Source organism: Carassius auratus, unplaced genomic scaffold (genome assembly GCF_003368295.1).
Source record: "Carassius auratus strain Wakin unplaced genomic scaffold, ASM336829v1 scaf_tig00001753, whole genome shotgun sequence".
Classification (NCBI taxonomy): Eukaryota; Metazoa; Chordata; class Actinopteri; order Cypriniformes; family Cyprinidae; genus Carassius; species Carassius auratus.
Window position 1 is genome coordinate 149629 of NW_020523394.1, and position 22099 is coordinate 171727.

General features: G+C 35.6%; 1 protein-coding gene across 3 annotated transcripts in view; it reads right to left on the reverse strand.

Moving 5' to 3' along the window:
• spock1 (SPARC (osteonectin), cwcv and kazal like domains proteoglycan 1) overlaps positions 1–22099 on the reverse strand; it is a 218237-nt gene that overhangs the window by 27946 nt on the left and 168192 nt on the right. For all 3 annotated transcript variants that reach the window (XM_026242697.1, XM_026242695.1, XM_026242696.1), the window contains 3 exons: positions 10821–10935; positions 5670–5802; positions 320–434 (listed from right to left, as the gene is read on the reverse strand). In XM_026242697.1, the coding sequence (XP_026098482.1) occupies positions 320–434; positions 5670–5802; positions 10821–10935 (363 nt within the window). The remainder of the gene's footprint in view (positions 1–319; positions 435–5669; positions 5803–10820; positions 10936–22099) is intronic.

A 22099-nucleotide genomic window follows, 5' to 3' on the forward strand; every position in this document is an offset into this window, starting at 1 on the left:
AAAATATTTTATATTTTCTCTTGCATGTCTGGTAAGCAATAATCAACATTAAAAAACATGACCATGCAAATATTGTGTTAAATTATAGAAATAATCATTTAAAAACAGAGGGGTACTAAAAGTAAATATTAAGGTTAAAGGATTCGGCTGCCAAAAAAGGTTTGAAAATCCCTGATATACAGTATAATATAGAAACAAAACAGAAACAGAGCTGATACTGACCTCAAACAGATCAGATTTCATCACCTGTAATGCAGCAGTCTCCGTTCGGACAGCACACAAGTCCTATCAACATCCTAACAAACAGGAAGTGACTCACTGTTCTTCTGTGTGTGTGGTTTGATGACTTCCTGTCCTGGCAGGCAGGGACACGGACCCTCACACTTCACAGAGATGCTCTTACTCGAGCTGCAGGCCTGGAACTCAAGTTTACACTGTGGGAGAGCAGAGAGGATTCTGGGTAGTGCATTTGGAGACATTATCACATTTAACCGTCGCAGCCCGAGCATTGAGCTTTATCACTCGTGAAATGAGTCTGTTTCCTCAGCCAGGAGAAAAATACGAGTTATCAAATTAAGACGGCATGATCTGAGTTCCTTTGAAGTGAGGCATTTGTGTTTGTCAGCTCTGATCACACATAAACGAGATAAAGATGATGTCATGATTAGACTATCAGACAATAATGCTTCATCAACTGTAATACTTCATTATTTATCAAAGCAGTATCAATTAAAGAAACAGTAGACAGTCCTGTTTATTAATATGGTTGAAAATGTGAGCTTATATATAATAAATATGAATAGAACAGAATAGAATGTACTTGTTACCTCTTATTGAAGCAATAGTTCTCCCCAAAAAATAAAAATAGCTAAAAACCCTCAGGCCATCTGAGATATAAATGAGTTTGTTGAATCCAAAAGCTGGCTGTTTTATTAAATACTTTTAACTTCAAACCATTGATTCCAGCTAAAATACCAGTCCAAAATCCACCTACATATTTATTTAGAGCTGTTTTGGCTATGCTTGATCTGTGCATATTTCTCTCCTTGTATAGACAAAAAGTTGTTTTCACAGGAGGAAGCATTATTATGGATTATGGGCCCTATCTTGCACCCAGCGCAATTGACTTTGTACACCGACGCATGTGTCATTCCTATTTTGCACCCGCGCAAAGCGCGCTTTTCCCTCCACAGAAGCACGTCGCTAAACTAGTGAATGAACTTGCGCTCCCTGGGCGGTTCAGCGCAAAAAAGGAGGCGTGTTCCGGCGCAAACGATCCCTGGTGCTATTTTGTTGTTCCATTAAACAATTGCGCCACTGACCAGAAAAAAAATAATCTAGGGCCCTATTTTAACGATCTGAAACGCAAGTGTCAAAGCGCGAAGCGCAAGTAACTTTGTGGGCGGGTCTCGGCGCTGTTGCTATTTTCCCGGCGGGATAAATGGCTCTTGCGCCCGGCGCAAATCTAAAGTGGGTTGGTCTGAAGTAGCTTCATTATTCATAGGTGTGGTTTGGGCGTAACGTGAAATAAACCAATCAGAGCGTCATCCAACATTCCCTTTAAAAGCAGGTGCGCAAGTTCCATTATGGATTGCTATTATTATGGCGTATTTCCCAGGCGCACGCCAGGAGCGGTTCACAGCCGAGGAGACTGATGTTCTTGTAAGAGCAGTGAAAGACAGAGAAGTTGTGTTGTATGGGGATGGGAGAAACCCACCCAAAATACACCACAATGATTTCCGTCATCTCATGTGTTAATATTTTTTTTAGTGTAACAATTTATGATTTGCAAAAATAACTGTTGCATCTGTGTAGATTACATGAGCAAAGTGTATGCGCGTTGTGCACGCTATACATTATGGTCATGAATGCGCCCTTAAAATAGCATAATGAACAATGCGCAACGCGCCAATGACTTTAGACTAGGTTTTTTCTGGTCAGTGGCGCAATTGTTTAATGGAACAGCAAAATAGCACCAGGGATTGTTTGCGCCGGAACACGCCTCCTTTTTTTGCGCTGAACCGCCCAGGGAGCGCAAGTTCATTCACTAGTTTAGCGACGTGCTTCTGTGGAGGGAAAAGCGCGCTTTGCGCGGGTGCAAAATAGGAATGACACATGCGTCGGTGTACAAAGTCAATTGCGCTGGGTGCAAGATAGGGCCCCTAAAGTCAGTGGCGCGTTGCGCGTTGTTCATTATGCTATTTTAAGGGCGCATGCTTGACCATAATGTATAGCGTGCACAACGCGCATACACTTTGCTCATGTAATCTACACAGATGCAACAGTTATTTTTGCAAATCATAAATTGTTACACTAAAAAAATATTAACACATGAGATGACGGAAATCATTGTGGTGTGCCACGAAGATGTGAAAAAAATAGGCATAAAACTAGCTCACAAATTATTCAGGCTAATTATTCTCCCATCCCCATACAACACAACTTCTCTGTCTTTCACTGCTCTTACAAGAACATCAGTCTCCTCGGCTGTGAACCGCTCCTGGCGTGCGCCTGGGAAATACGCCATAATAATAGCAATCCATAATGGAACTTGCGCACCTGCTTTTAAAGGGAATGTTGGATGACGCTCTGATTGGTTTATTTCACGTTACGCCCAAACCACACCTATGAATAATGAAGCTACTTCAGACCAACCCACTTTAGATTTGCGCCGGGCGCAAGAGCCATTTATCCCGCCGGGAAAATAGCAACAGCGCCGAGACCCGCCCACAAACTTACTTGCGCTTTGCGTTTTGACACTTGCGTTTCAGATCGTTAAAATAGGGCCCTATGGGTGTTAAAAACATCTTACTGATGGATTTGTATCTTGAAAAGCTGAAGTTATTCACTTCTCCAGATGTTAACTGATGAACTAGAGTGGTGTGGATTACTTGTGTTTTACTAGGATGTTTGGCTGTATGGACTCTCAGTCTGATGGCACCCATTCACTTCAGATGATCCGTTGGTGAGAAAGTGATGGAATGCTAAATTTCTTCAAATCTGTTCCAATGGAGAAAAGAAAATGGATGGCCTGAGGGTGAAGACATTTTCAGCTAATTTTCATTTATGTCTGAACTACTCTTTTAAGGACAATTGCTGCTGTGCTGATTATCATAATCCCATATGGAGAATAAAGAGAGAAAGAAATAAACTTGGCATTCAAACACTGTTTGTGCATCTGGCAGTTTAAGACCTGCATCTTGTTTTTAACACTGAAGGGTTCTTTTGTTGAGTAAAGACGCTGTTCAATGCTTCAGATCAACACAAATGCATTCAGGGAAATAAATGAATCGCATTTGTTGAGAGAAAATCTAGACATCAATGTTTTCTGACATACTCCATATAATACAGGTACATGTAAACAACATGAAACAGCATTTATATATAATATAAATATAAGTTCATATAATATATATATATATATATATATATTCATTTATATATTCATTTTTATTATTATTATTATTATTATTATTATTATTTTACTGGTTCATAGAGTTTTTTAATATTTTATTTTATTTGCTAATTTTATATTTTGGTCTAGTTTCAGTTTTTTCTATTATTTTATTTTTTACTTGCAAAAACTTTCATTTTGATATTATGTATTATTTTATTTCTGTATGCTGCGTTTGCATTTTAGTTTAGTTTCAGTTTGTTTTAATGCTGCATAAAGATATCATTTTGGTTTTGTCTTATAAAAAATTATCATCATTTGTCTGAAAATAATAATTAGACTATGGATGTTTCCGTTTATGATAATCATTCTAAATATAGTGTCACTGATTCTACATCTGAAAGTTTCAGGACAGCCGTTTACACATCTACCGTGTCCATGAGCTGCTTTATTTCTCTCCTCTATCTGTTCAGACCGAGTCTCTGCCTCACACCATCGCTCACATCTAATTTCATTCCGGCCAAAGCGAAGGAAATAGAGTGGGCGGGGTTAAAGCGGTCTGGTCATAGATGGGAGGCACAGGTTGCACTGGAGGTTCAGGTTTTCTCTCTGTTCTTGAGCCGGAGGGGGTGATTGCACACGACTCAAGAATCCAATATCAACAGCGGACACAGTTCATCCACCTAACCATCCATCACCAAATACTGCACCAGCATCATTTACACCAGAAGAGAGAGAGAGAGAGAGCTGTGTGCTGATATTGGAATTTAAAGGTGACTCTCACCTTGTTGGGACACAATGATCCTGGGCCTGATAGTGTTCAGGTTAAATTCCCTTGATCAAACCAGACTCGTATCTCACCTGAACCTCGACACAAACATACTTTACATTTTATCAAACATGTCAACGAGTCGCAATTAGTTAGTATGGTATACTTTCGAATTGGAAACCCTCTTCCTGCACTTCTGATCTTCTGCCTTTAAGAAGCTTTTCCAGTTTTGAGTCCAATCATGACTGCATTATTAATAACTCTCTAGTCATTGAGGTGCTACCAGCTACTTTTATACGACCTCTTTAGAAAAAGCATCATCTTGATCTGCATGTTAATAATTACAGACCCATTTGTAAACTATCTTTTATTTCAAAGATTTGGAAAAGGGTGTCTTCTCTCAGAACTTATTTGTGCAGTATTGGTATTTTTGATTCTTTTCAGTCAGGTTTCAGGTAACAACAAAGTACTGTATCTGCATTGCTTGAAGCTTACCAATGACATTTTACTCAATCTTGACTCTGGTTCCTGCCATATTTTAATTCTGCTTAATTTAACTGCAGCATTTCACACTGGAGATTGTGATATCATTATACAAAGACTCAATCAAGTAGCTTGGCTTCAGGGGTCTGTGCTGAGTGGTCTCAAGGAGACAGCTTTTTCTGTTAACGTAGGAAATAGTTCTCATATTTTGCTCAAATCTCTTATGGTGTTCAGCAGGGTTCCAGTTTGGGAACTCTTCTTTTCACATTACATATGCTTCCTCTAAGTCATATTATTCAGAGACACAATCCTATAATTTCTATGCTGACAACACTCAGCTTTTTTCTGTTAAAGATAACAGCTGCTCTGTGTCCATTTTGTTTGCATGACATTAAATGCTGAATGGACTTATTTATTTATTTATTTTTTTACAGCTAAACAATGATAAATCTGAAATAATCATCTTTGGCCTATCAGTTCTGACCTCTGACACTGACAATCACCTTGGTCCCCTCTCTTCTAATGTACATGACTGTGTCAAAAACCTATTTTTGATCTCACTTATTGTTTTGATAAACAGATTAGTGCTGTCATAACAAACTGTTTCTTTCGGTTAAGATCCAAAATTATGCTTTCTAAGAAGGACCTTGAGACCGTTATTTATGATTTCAATAACATCAAGGTTAGGCTACAAGGTTGGATGCTTTATCTTGGTTTGCCTAAGCCAGCTCTAGATCACTTGCAGAAAAAGCGTCAGCCAGATTACTGACAGACACTAAAAAATGTGAGCACGTCACCCCTGAGCTCGCCTCTCTTCAGTGGTTACTGGTTAAGTTCCATGTTGACTTTAAATTTAGCTCTTTATTTTTAAAGCTTTCCTGTACAGCACTTTGGTTTCAACATCTGTTGTTTATAAATGTGCTTTATGAATCAATAAACTAATCTAGTAATTTCTAATTGGTAAGTCATGGGATCTTTCTGATTTCCGTTCAGCTCAATGTAAATGACAAAAAAATCTCTCACCTTTGAGGAGTATGTGTGTCCGTCAGAGCCGCACACCCAGCTGGAGTGAACTACAGGACATGGCCTACATTTCCCATGTTTCACAGGTCTCATCCAATGCTTATGGGTGGGATTTCCTTTCCTGGGTTTAATGCTACAAAGAAAACAAGACAAAATGTGTGGACAATGTCAGAAATATAGGCATAAAATTGTAGATTTTTTTGGGACCTATGTGTCACATTCTTGTGAAGGAAGGCGCACACAAATGTAGATAATACAAATAACATTTAATAGTAATCCAAGATGATGAAGATTCATACAAAACACAGGGTAACACAAGCAGCATTCACAACCAACTACCAACCCTAAAGAACTGAAAGGGAGTAACTTAAATACACAGACCAAACGTGGATAATTAACTAACGATGATCAGAGCTAATCAGACACAAGGGAAAACTAGGTCAATGGGAACATGAAAGAAACCAAACTAAAAGTCTATGAATGGAACATAACTGTGACACTATGATTGATGTAATTTGGAAAAAGCAGACGGAATCGTGGAATCCATGGAATTATGTCACAGTTATGATTTGGTAAACAATTTGGCAAAGTTTGGATGTATAATTAAATTTATGCATTTTTTTTTTATTAAATTAATTTAAATTAAAATACATTTATGCATTTAGCAGATGCTTTTATCCAAAGCGACTTACAGTGCATTCAAGCTATCAATTTTTACCTATCATGTGTTCCCGGGGAATCGAACCCACAACACTCTACCAGTTGAGCTACAGGAACACAATAATAATAATAATAAAAAAATGAAATCTCAAAATGGACTAGTGTCTGTGAATATTAAAATGCAAAAAGACAGCTATTGAATATGAAATAAGCATGTTATGAATGAGAAATATAATGTTGGTGTACAGTAGAATGTACTTCTCAATAAAACTTTCATTTGAAAGAATATCACAAATTCATAAATACAGAAGAAGAAAACAACATTTCATAGGGCCTTGCTACTGTAAAAAAATAAAAAATAAAACATAAATAAATTCTGAATTAAATTGATTAGATTATTAGAATTTATATTAAAAATAAGTTTCATGATTTTAAATAACTGCATGTAATTTCTGGCTACTAAACTTTTAAAAGAAAATCCAGACTGAATGCTGAATTATTTAGCACCTGATTGGGACTTCCACAGTAAGACTGTGATAATGTAATGTATATCTTAAAAATCCAGCAATTCAATGTCTTTTAAATTATATTTGAGACATCATCCACTAACTGACCAAATTAAACATTTATCTCATGCAGTATGATAACTGATTTGATTACTCTACAAAACTAACGTGCCATCATATATTCCCCACAGTTAGCATGCTCATCAATTAGTGCCCTAAGCTAGTTCTGATTATCTGAAGCCTTCACCAATGGACCAGTCAAGATACGAGCGACATTTCAAACAGCTACTGTTGAATCCGAAAGGGATTTTACAAGGAGATGAAATCTTACACAACACTGGCTGATCAGATATCACACACACATACACAGTCTGGAGATAAAGAAAGTCACAAAAGACGTCTCGAATGTCACTTCTCTTCACACTCCAAATGTCAATATCTCTTTATATAGAAAGCGTGAAGTGTGATCATCTGATGGTGATAAACAAACTTGATCTCTGTCTCTATCTCACAGTTGACAGAAGCACTTGTTAACAATATAAGTGATTTGATAAACCGCTGCTTATTTGTGACACTTTTTGAAAGAAGTTTATTCTGCTCACCATCGCTGCATTTATTTGATTAAATATACAGCAAAAACAGCAATACTATGACATATTATTACAACTTAAAATAACTTTTTTTTTTTGTGAATATGTGAATATACTATTAAATAAAATTGTATTCCTGTGATCAATGCTGAATTTTCAGCATCATTACTCCAGTCTTCAGTGTCACGTGATCATGATTATTAATACTTTCATCTCCCTTTTTGGTGCTTGCATCAAATTCAATTTACAAAGGTGATTTTATAAATTATGTAGAAAGCATATATTAAATGCAAGTAAAAAGTCTACTTTAATGATTCAAATTACATATGTGATAAAATAGAGGTGAAATAATGCTCCATCGTGATCTTACTAAACTGTACAGTTTCATTTTATGATAGTTATTATATTTTGCTCAGATAAATTAAACGTTTATGGTTTTGTCTTTGATCAATGCTAATTTAATTCAATATATATTTATAAGAGCTCATTTATATATAATCCAAGCATGTCTCATATAACCTTGAAAGGATGTATGTTGTGCTAATGATTAGCTGATTGCACATTTCCTCACTTATTACACAACTGCTTTCCACATAAATAAGCAGGCATGAATTATTGATTTGAGTTTAAATTATTTTATTACGTGAGGAAAAAGCGACCATGAAGTGACACGACTGAAAACTTGCACAGCTCTTAAGGAAATCATCTGAAAAGGGGACAATGGTCAATTTAGCTGCTACAGTTTAGCGTCATTATACAAAATATTGGCAGACCAACTGCTGTGGATGAGCAATCACAGCAACGTAATGAGCTCAACTCACTGCCAGCCCTTCTGAAACCGTCTGCCACATTCACAACCATTACAGAGTGAGAATGAGCAGAATCTGTCTCTGGTCACTATGAAGTGCTCGTTGTGAGCTGCCGCTTTTACAGACTATATGTCGAACTGCTGGATAATGCAGCGGGATATAGTATAATGGATTACATTACAGCAGATTACGGTGCATTATATGATGAGTCTGTGATTCACCCTCCATTGCGTTACATTAAAGTATACTGGTAATATCAGTTTAGCACTGAGGAAATTACACTGAGTAATCTGTTCTCAAATCAAGTCTTAATAAGGAACTATAGAATATGCATACATCAAAATAAATCTTCTTTAAAAAAAAAAAGAAAGCTGAGTCTTTGTTCCATAACAAAAGTAACCTGCTCTGTCTTGTCTATCGGTGTGATGTCAGTGATATACTGTATACTTCACTGTTCCAAAACCTAGTGAGCTGACTACCTACACAGTTCCAGATGCAAAGCTGTGTCAAAAAGCAACAACAATATGCTGTTATTTCTTTCCCCTTATGAAACAAAAATATATTGCAGTATATTGGAAAATATCATGTAATATATTAGGCATATATTCTTATATATATTTATTTTTTCCAATATATTGCAATATATTGAAAGTGGCGATCATTTGTATATTTTGCAATATATGATATAATATATGTATCATTAATATATTATTAAATGTATTCAAATATATACTATATTAGAAAATAAAAAGGGAAAATAATATAATACAATATATGACAATATATTTTAAGAAATATATTGGTAAATATATTTTCCTTTCGTATGGGTCCTGCACAATACCTTGTGTTGTCCAAAACTATGGTAACTTCATGTATTACGCATACTGTTTAACACATGTATTGTTTGTTCACTGAACGTGCTTTAATCCTTTTCGCACCATATGTAGATCCATTTGGCAGATTTTCCCCCAATAATTAGTGCAGAAAGAGTGAAAAAAGTCCATGTGGATCTACTTCTGTTTTATTAACGTGTTATTTTGTTGCGCTTAATCTAGCAGCACTCTTCCTACATTCATGCATTATGTACCGCAGTGTTTTAAGGTGTAAATGAATGACCATACGTGGCAGCTACACCTCATGTGCTGGTCGTCAATGATAGCTTGACCAATGCAGCTTTATCACCCACTAGCAGAGCGCTTGGCTTTCTAATGGGATCAGCGTGTTGTTATTTCTCAGGCAGACGGGATATTTGCTGTGCCAGCATGTGCTTTGTGTTTGCATATGTAAAGGAGCGGTAATAATTTAACATATTTGTTTGTCTGGACATGAGGGGGGCGGAGTCAAATGCCAGGTACGACTCACAATAGACCGTAGAGAAATAACGGTTATGAAATAACTGGTGAAGGTTTAGAAGCACAAGAAAACCAGCCAATCAGCGCTTCCAAGATTTTAGGGTTTAGCTACATAGTCTCTTTTGGTAAAAGAGGCATCAAACAACTGGTCAGCAGTGTCCAAACACAGTGGTTTAAAAAAAAAATAAAAAAAAAATAAATAAAGATGAAACTCAAATAAATAAATAAATTTAAATTAATAAAATACAATTAATAATTAAATTAAAATAAAATACAATTATTAAAATAACTAAATAAATATTATTTAAATAACTTTAAAAAGTATGCTTTTTGAGAACCGCTTTTCTCTTCGAACAAAACCAATATTGAAATCTCTAAACATAATAATAACAACCAATATTATCTCTTAATTGAAATTGTGCATGAGTCACTGTGGTATTGATATATGTGCTAGAAAACTAAATATATTCAATCAAACATGACTAAACTAAATAACTAAATAACACTAAAGAAATATTTTACTAAAATAAATGAAAAAAAGAATGAATAAATAAATAATTTATTTAAATAATAATAAAAAAAACTTAACAGAACAGTACTATATAGAATAATACATGGTACTATAGAAACTAAATATTTTTCAAATAAGATATTACACATTTATAATATAATTTTTTTAAAGAATACATTTGGTCTTTATGAATGTAAAAAAAAAAAAAAAAAAAAAAAAAAAAAAAAAATATATATATATATATATATATATATATACACACATATAATAACACATAACTAAATAAATAATTTAATTAAAATAATTCAAACAATTTTTAGAATGAATGAATTATAATTTATTTAAATAAAAAACAAAATACACTTAATAGACTGATTAGGAAAAAATCTAATGCAACATAATAAATCTATTTTAATATTTAATATTTTGTGTATATTTATACATATACTGTTTTTGTTTTCATCACAGCATAAATTAGGTCCTTATACATAAAGAAAGGAAACAAATAAATAAAATAAAATTCTGCATGAGGATGATCATATTTGGTAGTCTGTGACATCTAAAAGATTGAAAAACCCTGCCCTAGCAACCAGTCAGTAAGGCATATGCAACTGTTTGCAGACTGCACAGTCTAAATAACCTTCAAACTAGTCAGCATTTGTCTTGACAAACGTTTCTTTTCTAGCTGATTCTTCCTGTCTGGAGTGTGACTGCGGGTCTTACCTGTGCGGTGCTGGTTTGTGATTGGTGCAGATGGCCGTCTGGAAGTCGTGGCTCACACACACTTTGTGAGGAGGGCAGTGAACCTTCAGACAGGGGTCTTTAGTGCTGTCCAGTCCTGGAAAGACAGAGTAAGCCTTCATTTTCTATGATAAACTAGAGACCCCAGCTCATCTGATCTCTGATCTGTGTTTACGTCTCCCTCAAACACACACACAATCTCTCATATTTTATATTCATGTTATTTTGTTTCACTTTTCCTTTCCAGGAAAGAAAGACCGAGCAGATTCAGTCATATGGCATGAAAGGAAGAGAGAGAATCTTATGGAGGAGAGGAGAGCTTTACTCTGGCAAACACAGAGGAGAAACAATGCAGCAGCCTTCTGGCAAACACTTTATCATCTCACACACACACAGCACCGACTTTGAGCAACAGCTCAGTGTAAACACTTCCTGACAAATAGAGGAAGAGGAGTCTCGCACTCTGCCGTCTCTTCCTCTCTCGTGCAGGTCATGCGGCTCCTCCAGCAGGAAGGAGGAGGATGAGGAGGAATAGCGTGTGTGCGGAGATCATTACGAGAAGTCATAAGACGTTCGTCTCCGTCAGGAAATATTAAACACAAACCTTTCCTCAACCATTTATTACAGTGCAAATTTAATTTCAAGCATCAGACATACAGAAGTAACATTTATTGCTGCTGGTGTGTGTGTGTGTGTGTGTGTGCTGAAACACACAGGTGGGTTTAACAGAGGTCAGACACTCCATCACCACCTCTGACCTTCACATGTCTGTGTGTGTGTGTTCACCGAGGAAGTCTGATGCCAACCTGCTGCTCATCTGGAATGCAGCCATGCCAGCTGGGCTTCAATACACACACACACACACACACACACACACACACAGACACACACACACACACACACACACACACACACACATATGGTCAAATTACAGCTTTGATCACTGCTGTTAACAGCATAAATACCTCATATTTAAAGAAACCGTTCATTAAAATGAAACATCTGTCAAATTTTATTTTCTCCTTATGCTGTACTGAACCTGTGTTACTTTCAATCTTCACAATAAAAAGGTAACACTTTGTATATAGATCAATTCTTTCTATTAACTAGTTGCTTATTAGCATGCCTATTATTAACATATTGGCTGTTTATCAGTACTTATAAAGCATATATTTCGCATAAAAATATTTAGGGGTGCACGATAAATATCGGCCGATAATTATTGCCTATCTCTTCAATAAAGCTTTAAATTCCATCGGGTGCATGATTTCACACAGAGCAGCTGTTTACTACACAGAGCCGTTGTTAATTGACAAGCTGCGGAAATTCACATTGATTATCGGTATGGATTTGCGCAGCTTGTCAGTTAACAACGGCTCTGTGTAGTAACAGCTGCTCTGTGTGAATTAATAATCGGCCGATATTTATCGTGCACCCCTAACCATATTCTATCCCTAATCATAAACTTAACAACTACCTTACTAATAATAAGCATCAAATTAGGAGTTTATTGAAGCAAAAGTAATAATTAAAGGTTTGTTAATAGTAAGAACTGGACCTTAAAATAAAGTGGGATTTATCATAAAGAACGGTTACGACTTTAGTTAATTAATAACTCCCTTAAACAGTTTGAAATGTACTCAAAATAAATTAATTTGCAACTAAAGATTGCATTTTTATTGTCATGTAAGATGCTGCACAACAGAACTGTAAAATGTAATGAAAAAATACTTTGGTTGTATGATATTCCTCAGAAGTAATAATATTCCTATTATTACTTTTAGAATTATGTTTTAGTATACAGTGGTAACATTTATGTACATTTAGACTTTTAATTTGACGGTTTGTCATGAAGGTATTTCAGTTTTGCTTTCAGTTTTGGTGTGTATTTGACAGCAGTTTTTCTTAACTGAAATGGTATAAAGCTGGTGAATTGACTCCCAGAGTAGCTCTGGATATTGAAGTGTATGTCCTCATATATTGATATGCAGCCGCTGAAGAACCTTCACGTGTGTTTGAGTTGGTGTGTATCAGACGATAAGGCACTATGCATTCACACAGAGACACTCAGAACATGAGTTATTAGCGGCATGCACTGACTGGATGCTGTAGCCTTTGTTTCTGACGTGAAAGACTGTTTGATTAATTCATTTTCGATATAAAAATGTCCAGAGCTTATCATTGTTATTGTATTACAATTTTGATATGATATCGCCCAGCCCTACTGATTTTTGTATCATTGTTTTGCTATAATGAAACAATGAGACAACCAAACAATGAAACAAAATGATACAATGAAACAATGGAACAATAACACAAGTCAAAACAATGAAACAATATGATCAAATGAAATAATAATACAGCAAAACAATTACAACAAAAAGATACAATAAAACAACAGAACACTGCAACAAAGAACAACAAAATAATGATACAACAAAACAATGGAATGCTACAGTGCTACAATTAAACAAAATATTAGAATGTAACAACATAACAATGAGACAACCAAAAAATAAACAGAACAATGACACAACAAAACAATGATGCAACAAATTGCTACAAAGAAACAATAATACAATGAAACAACTAAAAGTAACAATGAAACAATGGAACACTGATGCAAAGATGACACAAAGAAACAATACAATGACACAAAAAAACATTGAAACAATGATGAAACAAAATAATACAATAATACAAAGAAAGCAGACAGTGACCAAAGGCTGCAGACAAGATTTTACATAAAATAAAATCATTATAACATCTGTCCATATGACCCCTGCTCATTATTCCAAATCTTCTGAAGTCAAATAATAGTTTTGTGTAAGAAACAGACCAACATTTAACCTATTATTTGCTGAACATTTCCACCCGTGCAACAGCTCTCAAATATAACTTGTAATTTTGTACATTCAAACACGTTTCATTATGTCAAGAGACCTATGAGAACCAACAATAATTAGACATCAATTACATCCACCCTGGATCCAATGGCATATTTGAATATGCAAATGAGTTATGGAAGATTTGCAGCAATTAATGATTAATCTTCAGTCTGTTTCTTAAATAAAGCATCATATGGATGCTTTCTCTGCATGGAAAAGAACAATCAGGTCATTCTGCTGCTATACAAACACCTGCTCTTCTTTTAGTTCATCTTGAACTAAATGATGTCCATTCCTTATTGATGGAGTTCAGGCCTCTCTCAACCCCGTGACAAATGGAATGATTTGATATTTTCCTGCATATGAGATTCAGCCGTTGAGGGCGAGAGAGACAGAAGGAAACAAGAGATGAGGCACCTGATGGGAAGTGAGGACACGTTTTACCAGCGGACAGACACACACACACACACACACACACACACACACACACAGAGAAATTGCGTGATGTCTTTCACAGCATACCGTGATGGGATTCTGTCTGAAGGACATTTTGCTTTCGTGTTTTATTTATTATTTTTATTTTTTCATAACTGAGTGTATGCAGTTAGCAGAGGGTTTAATGAGGTGAATCTCACAGAAGCATGTAGAAATAAAATAAATATGTATTTTTGTATATATTTTTTTTAAGTAATATGTTTATTAAAATAAATAAATGAATAAGCATTTTGATATATATATATATATATATATATATATATTAATTCTCAATTTTCTATTGTAATGTAATACTTAATTAGACAAGTTTTTTTGTAATTACCATTTTTCTCACTGCAGATTTCATGACAGTAATATAAAATATTTACTTGTTTCCTCCTTTACATTACATTAATGAGAATTACTTTTTTAATTTAAAGAAACATTAACAGAAGGTTGCAATATAAAGATAAACTAATTTTCGGGGAGGGGGGGGTAATTTTCTATAATATAAAATATTTAAGGTTATATTTTTATTACAATTGATCATATAAATAAAAATAAAATAAGTATACAATACAAATAATACATTTTTAGATAGGCCCTAGTTGAAACAATATTTATTAATGATATATTTCTTTATTTCTATCTTAATTTTCTAAAAAAATTATTTTCTATAATATAAATATACATATACAAATTAATAAAACAAATTAATTATACAAATAAATATAGTTTTTATAGTTTAAATTACTCTCCTTATTTAGTACGTTTTTCATATTATGGTGCTTTAGAATTAAAATGTACTCAATTGTAAAGAAAATATAATGGAGGTCTGTTTTGGGTTTTGTTTCTTGTTCATAGCTTTCATATCTTATTTAGTAGTTTTTTTTTCATGCTTTTAGTGTCATGCTTCCTTTGCCCTCTTGTCTTCATGCTATTGTTTCCTCTTGTTTATCGTGTCATGTTCTGATCGGTTGTCTTAGTCATGTGTCTTGTATTGTTTGTTATAAGTAGTGATGTTTTTGCCATTGTGCCTTGTATTAACGTATGTACCTGCTGTTGGTGAATCAAGTCTGTTCATACCTCATCTAGTCAAGTCTTTGTTTATTGTTTGGATTTTGGATTTCACCTTCTAAATAAACTACACTTGGGTTCATCTATGCTCGCCTCAGTGGACTACTCATTACAGAAAAAAAAATGTTGCAATACAAAGAAACTTAATTTTCCAAAAAATGGGTTTACTTTCTAATGTAAAAAGCAAACAATTATACAAATAAATATAATTTACTATTTCTTATTATTATTCTGGGATGGAAATGAAAAGAAACTGAGAAAAAAAGTAATACCCTTCCTACTTTATCTAGTTCACTCCATGCAAAGAAGAAGTAACCACCTATTCTAGAAAATCTGAAATGAAGTCTCTTGGACTGTGAACTGATCTGTGACAGATGCGTTTGTCTCAATTATATTTAGGTTCAGAAAAAGCGGAGCATAAAAACTGATATCAAATCACTCATAAGTCCATTTCTCTCCGTCTCTGCAGGTCAGTGCATGTGTTCAAGAAAACATGTAATAGAGTATTGAACTCATGAGGTGAGTGGAGATATAAGGGGAGTAAATGTACAGGAACACATGTACAGCACATTGATTTCTCTTGTTACTAGTCTACAGTGTATTCTTTCCTTTTGTCCAGTCATTTTTTTTTTTTTCTATTACACCAGAAACCAGGTCATTGATATTCAGAAACGAACCCCAAACACCCTCACTGCAGTGTAAGAACGTGTGTCGGAGAGGGAATGAAAATAAGAAAGTCTGATATAGATCCCGACTGATAAATGTAAGATGAGAGCAAGAGAGAGGGAGGATGGGGGATATTCACACTTTTCAATTCCAGGCCAACAAATTCAGCTCCTGTTTAACCAAGCAGTCATTTCTAATCGACAAACAGTGTAATACGTACTGGACACACTTCTGCTGTACAGGTGCTGGTCTTATAATTAGAATATTATCAAAAAGTCGATCTATTTCACTAATTCCATTCAAAAAGTGAAACATGTATATTGTATTCATTCATTACACACAGACGGATATATTTCAAATGTTAATTTCTTTTAATTTTGATGATTATAACTGACCACTAAGGAAAATCCCAAATTCAGTATCTCAGAAAATTAAAATATTACTTAAGACCAATACAAAGAAAGGATATTTAGAAATCTTGGCCAACTGAAAAGTATGAACATGAAAAGTATTAGCATGTACAGCACTCAATACTTAGTTAGGGCTTCTTTTGCCTGAATTACTGCAGCAATGCGGCGTGGCATGGAGTCGATCAGTCTGTGGCACTGCTCAGGTGTTATGAGAGCCCAGGTTGCTCGGATGGTGGCCTTCAGCTCTTCTGCATTGTTGGGTCTGGCATATCGCATCTTCTTCTTCACAAGGTTAAGGTCAGGTGAGTTTGCTGGCCAATTAAGAACAGGGATACCATGGTCCTTAAACCAGGTACTGGTAGCTTTGGCTCTGTGTGCAGGTGCCAAGTCCTGTTGGAAAATAAAATCTGCATATCCATAAAGTTGGTCAGTAGCAGGAAGCAAGAACTGCTCTAAAACTTCCTGGTATACCTTTGTGTTGACCTTGGACCTCAGAAAACACAGTGGACCAACACCAGCAGATGACATGGCACCCCAAACCACCACTGACTGTGGAAACTTTACACTGGACCTCAAGCAACGTGGATTGTGTGCCTCTCCTGTCTTCCTCCAGACTCTTGGACCCTTATTTCCAAAGGAAATACAAAATTTACTTTCATCAGAGAACATAACTTTGGACCACTCAGCAGCAGTCCAGTCTTTCTTGTCTTTGGATGCTTCTGACGCTGTCTGTTGTTCAAGAGTGCCTTGACACAAGGAATGCGACAGCTGAAACCCATGTCTTGCAAACGTCTGTGTGTAGTGGTTCTTGAAGCACTGACTCCAGCTGCAGTCCACTCTTTGTGAATCTCCCCCACATTTTTGATTTTTGATTTTATTTTATTTTTGTTTCACAATCCTCTCCAGGGTGCGTTTATCCCAATTGCTTGTACACTTTTTTTCTACCACATCTTTTCCTTCCCTTCGCCTCTCTATTAATGTGCTTGGGCACAGAGCTCTGTGAACAGCCAGCCTCTTTTGCAGTGACCTTTTGTGTCTTGCCCTCCTTGTGCAAGGTGTCAATGGTCGTCTTTTGGACGACTTTCAAGTCAGTAGTCTTCCCCATGATTGTGTAGCCTACAGAACTAGACTGAGAGACCATTTAAAGGCTTTGCAGGTGTTTTGTGTTAATTAACTGATTAGAGTGGGGCAGCAGGTGTCTTCAATATTAAATCTTTTCACAATATTCAAATTTTTTGAGATACTGAATTTGGGATTTTTCTTAGTTTTCAGTTATAAAATTAAAAGAAAAATACATCTGAAATATATCAGTCTGTGTGTAATGAATGAATATAACATACAAATTTCATTTTTTGAATGGAATCAGTGAAATAAAACAACTTTTTGATGATATTCTAATTAAATGACCAGCACCTGTATACTGCACAGCATATAATGTATACTTCACACTTTATTAAACATAGCATGTGCAGCTATGCATCAGTGTTAATTTTGACACAAAATTTTAATTTAGTTTTAGTCTTAGTCTTTTGACTATAATTCTTTTTAGTTTTAGTCAAGTTTTAGTCATCTGATTTGTTTTAATTTTAGTCTTATTTTAGTCGACTAAAATTGCTTGGTATTTTAGTCGACTAAAATTGCTTGGTATTTAAGTCGACTAAAATAAGACTAAAATCAATAACAGATTTATTTCGATTCAAAAGCTTTTATGCAGCAACAAACACTGTCATGATAATGTAAACAATAACTAGCTGCCAACTGACCATCAATAAAAGAAAAATAAAGTTAGGTCCAGGACCTTAAAGCTTACAGCTGAGCTGAACAATAAGTGCATACATTTAAAGTAAATATTTAATAAGTTGGCAGCTAGGTGGATAAAAAAAGTAACAAGATTTTATAAGGTATTCATTTGTCTAGCAATATTGTATGTTTTAAATACTACAATATTGCTAGATTTGTATGTATAATGATAGGATGTGAACATTCATGTTTCACATGACTAATATAGAAACATTTGTGATATTGTCAACAAGCAGAACATTATAAAATATACTAAACATTAGTATTAATCAAATGTATTTATCATGATATTACGTATTAGTATTGTGCTCGCATCTAATTTGAAGAAGGGGCTATTTTACAGTACTTTTCAGTTCGTAATATTTAATGCTACAACATCTACGCACTGCACTATTCCAATTTTGCTTAGCTCAATAAACAAAAGAACATCGTTGTAAAATTACATTTGAGAAAATGTCCGGGTGGCTCGTCTGTAAATGTCTTTTCAAATTGGTTGTGTTCTTGCCACGAATGAGCGCTCTGCGTGCTTTACACTTTGTTTTGTTTTGTTCGTCGTCAAACGTGAAGTGAGCTGTGGACATTTTGTCGCTCTTTTAGACAGTAGGGACTTTAAGCAACAGCTGCAAATGGAACGGCTACAGCGACCGGAAGTTTGCCGTCACACCGCTGTAGCCAAGAACGTAAAAGTCACTAAGCAACGGTAAAACAGAACAGCGCAACGCAGCATTAATTCATTTATTGAGATCCAAAAAAATATATAATTTAAAAAAGCAAGAGAAGGATTGCTTTTGGCGTTAAATGACAATCTTTTGTCAGAAGAGGAGTTTTTAATATTGTATGATGTAAATAAGTCTAAAAACATAACATTTATTTACCTAACCTCTCACGTTGTAGCGACTCCGGCAAATCAGCTGTTCTCCCGTAGTAGACCGTTAAATTAGAACGTCACAAAGTAGCAGTTAAATTCGCACAGGCGCAATACAACGCCAGAATGGCGTTGCCGTTCCACCAGAGGCTGTTGCTTAAAGTCCCTATCACCTCTTCGAATGCCGACTTCCCGGGAGCTCATAAAAACTGAAAACCTTTGCTTCACGTCTCAATAAGTCAGGCTCTGATTGGTTCTCTTCTCTCATGCAGTCTGTTCTGTTTTGCCGGTTCTTTTGCTCATTCCTCGCATCTCTCCCGTCTGCTGATTTGATTTTCGTCACAGTCTATTTTCGTCTCGTCCTTTATTCGTTGACGATAATGTCAATCAATTTAGTCATAGTTTTAGTCTCCATCAGTGCCTTCTATTTTAGTTTTCGTTTCGTTTTCGTCGGCAAAAAAATATTTGTGACGAAAATAATGACGAAAATATTTAGTCAACGAAATTAACACTGCTATGCATTGCAATAATAATATCCGTTTCAAATAGCAGTTCACTACACGGAATGTTAAAAGGAAAAGTTCATCCAGAAATGAACATTTTCTGAAAATGTCCTCACTCTCAGACCATCCAAGATGGACTAGATCCCTCGTTCCTGCAGTAATGACGTCACTAAAACAGTTTTTTGACTAACCTCCGCCCACATGAATACACAAAAAAGGGGGCATGGTCTTGTTGCGCTCCGACGGAAAAGAGAAAGAGCTGTGTTTGTGTTTGTCGCCATGTCGTCGAAACGCTGTTATTTTCATCTCGGACTCCAATCACCTTTGTTTGGCCTTCCCAGGGACGCTGTACTTGGAGATTAATGGTCACAATTTATGTTTAACTCAGTTCCCGAAAATTATAATCCACATGTAAAACTATGTGCAGCACATTTTGCTGAAGACAGCGAGCTTCCTCAATCTCAATCAGTTTAATGCTGGATTCGCACAAAGATTATTCTTGAAAGATGGAGCAGTTCCCTCTTTGTCTGGAGAAGGCGTTGTTTATGGACCACAACCGGTAAGTGTATTTCATTATTTAAGTTGGTGCGTTTAACAGTTTCTGTAACTTATTACACAAAGAGCAACGCTGTTTAGCTTTGTTAACTAGATGTTAGGGCTGTGCAAAAAAATCAAATGTGATTATCATGTGCATCTCGTCAGTAAAAACGCTCCTGTGATTATAAGCACATCTCCAGCACGTGCGTTTTTTTACTGTCTATGGTTCAGATCAGGATTGCCAGGTTTTCAAAACAAATCCTACCCACTTGCTTCTCAAAACTAGCCCAATCGCGTTTCCAGGTGGGCCGCGTGCGCTCAGTTGCTGCCGAATCACAGCACAGGTACCGCTGGCCCAATCAGAACTCGTTACGTATTTCTGAAGGAGGGACTTCATAGAACAAGGAAGTCATCAGCCCGTTTTTATGACAATGAAAACAGCAGTTTACAGACAGGTGAATTGTGTTAAAAATACTGTGTTCTTTTACACGCGAAACATGAACACATGCAATATTGCACACTGTAAACACAATCAAAGCTTCAAAAAAGCACAAAAATGTGACCTTTAATTCAAGTTGGTCGAAAAAATGTTTTAAAGTTTGGCGTGCTGGCCAAATAATAAAAAAAAAAATAAAATAATTAGATGTTTACAATTTTTTTGTTGATATTATTGATACAAGAAGAAAAAAGATACAAGAAAACACAAGACATGAAAGGTCAAGTCAGGCACACTGCATGATGGGATTCACAATGGGCTCTTTTGCGTACTTTGCATAAGGAAATCAACCGCAGGCTACAGTATTTTATGAATACATCCAATTTAAGATATACTGTGCAAATTATTAATTCTACATACAGTAGAAATAGCACCAGTAGTGTCTCATTTCATTAATCTCTTCTTGTCTACGATTGACTGTCCACATTCATCTCCGTCTGCTGTGTTTTATTACAGGAGTGAGTGAGTGATGACAAATTAATTTCACTGAAAAATAAAACCCATCCGCGCTGGTTTATTCGATGTGTGATTCCTCTATCATCATATGTCTCTGGTGACATCGCTATGGAAACCTGCTGCCCCTCAGGGCTGTGAGTTTTATCATTTTTATGGCTTGAATTAAAAGAGAGAGAGAAATATGCTCATAAACATTTGATAGTCAATAAATTAATCATATAAAAGTGCAACACTGGCTCCATATATATCCTCTTAGAGCCACCTGTGTGAGCGTGTGTGTGACCTGCAGTATTATCCTTTACTTCAACACCATATTTCTTCAAAAAAATGCTGGATTTTTGACATCCTTTAAAACCGCATGAGTAAAACAGTAAAGACCTTACTTTTCCGTTGTATGCAAGAAAGAAACTCACACTGAGTGAATAAATGATGACCCCCGTTTGGCTGCTTTAAACCACATGCATTAAAATTCAGCCTGCATTGATTCTCTTTGTAAATTGCACATGTATTAGCTTCTCTATCAAGTACGACCTTTCAACTTTAGTATCACAGCAACGGTAGCCCTCATCTATCCAGATGTGACCTCAAAAGCTTTCAAACACCTCACAAATCGACCTTTAACCCTTCACGTGTCACGGATTGCTGCGAATGTGGGCGTCTCATCTGCTGTCAATCAATAACTGCACAACACAACGGTTTTGTTCAGATTAAATACTATCGAACTGTAAATGCTGCGGTGGCCGAGAGAGCTCAGTGCGCTGCAACTTCAGAAAACACATGCAAATAGAAAAAGCACCAGCAAATCAAGAAAACATCTTAATCAAATTTGACAACACACACGCTGCAATGCAATCTCGAGTTCGGGGAGGGCTAGCCCTGACGTGCTTTCGGCATCGTGTGTAACCTTGTGCAACGACTGGTGGGAGCAGTGACATCCAATAATATTTAAAAACTATTCAGAATTTTAACAACAAGAAAACAATTAAAAACTACTTTAATATCTTTATCAAATGTGTAAAAAAAAAAAACATCACGGTGAACGTTACCTCAGTGCAGATTAATTCTAATGCGCCATTGAAAGAAATACCA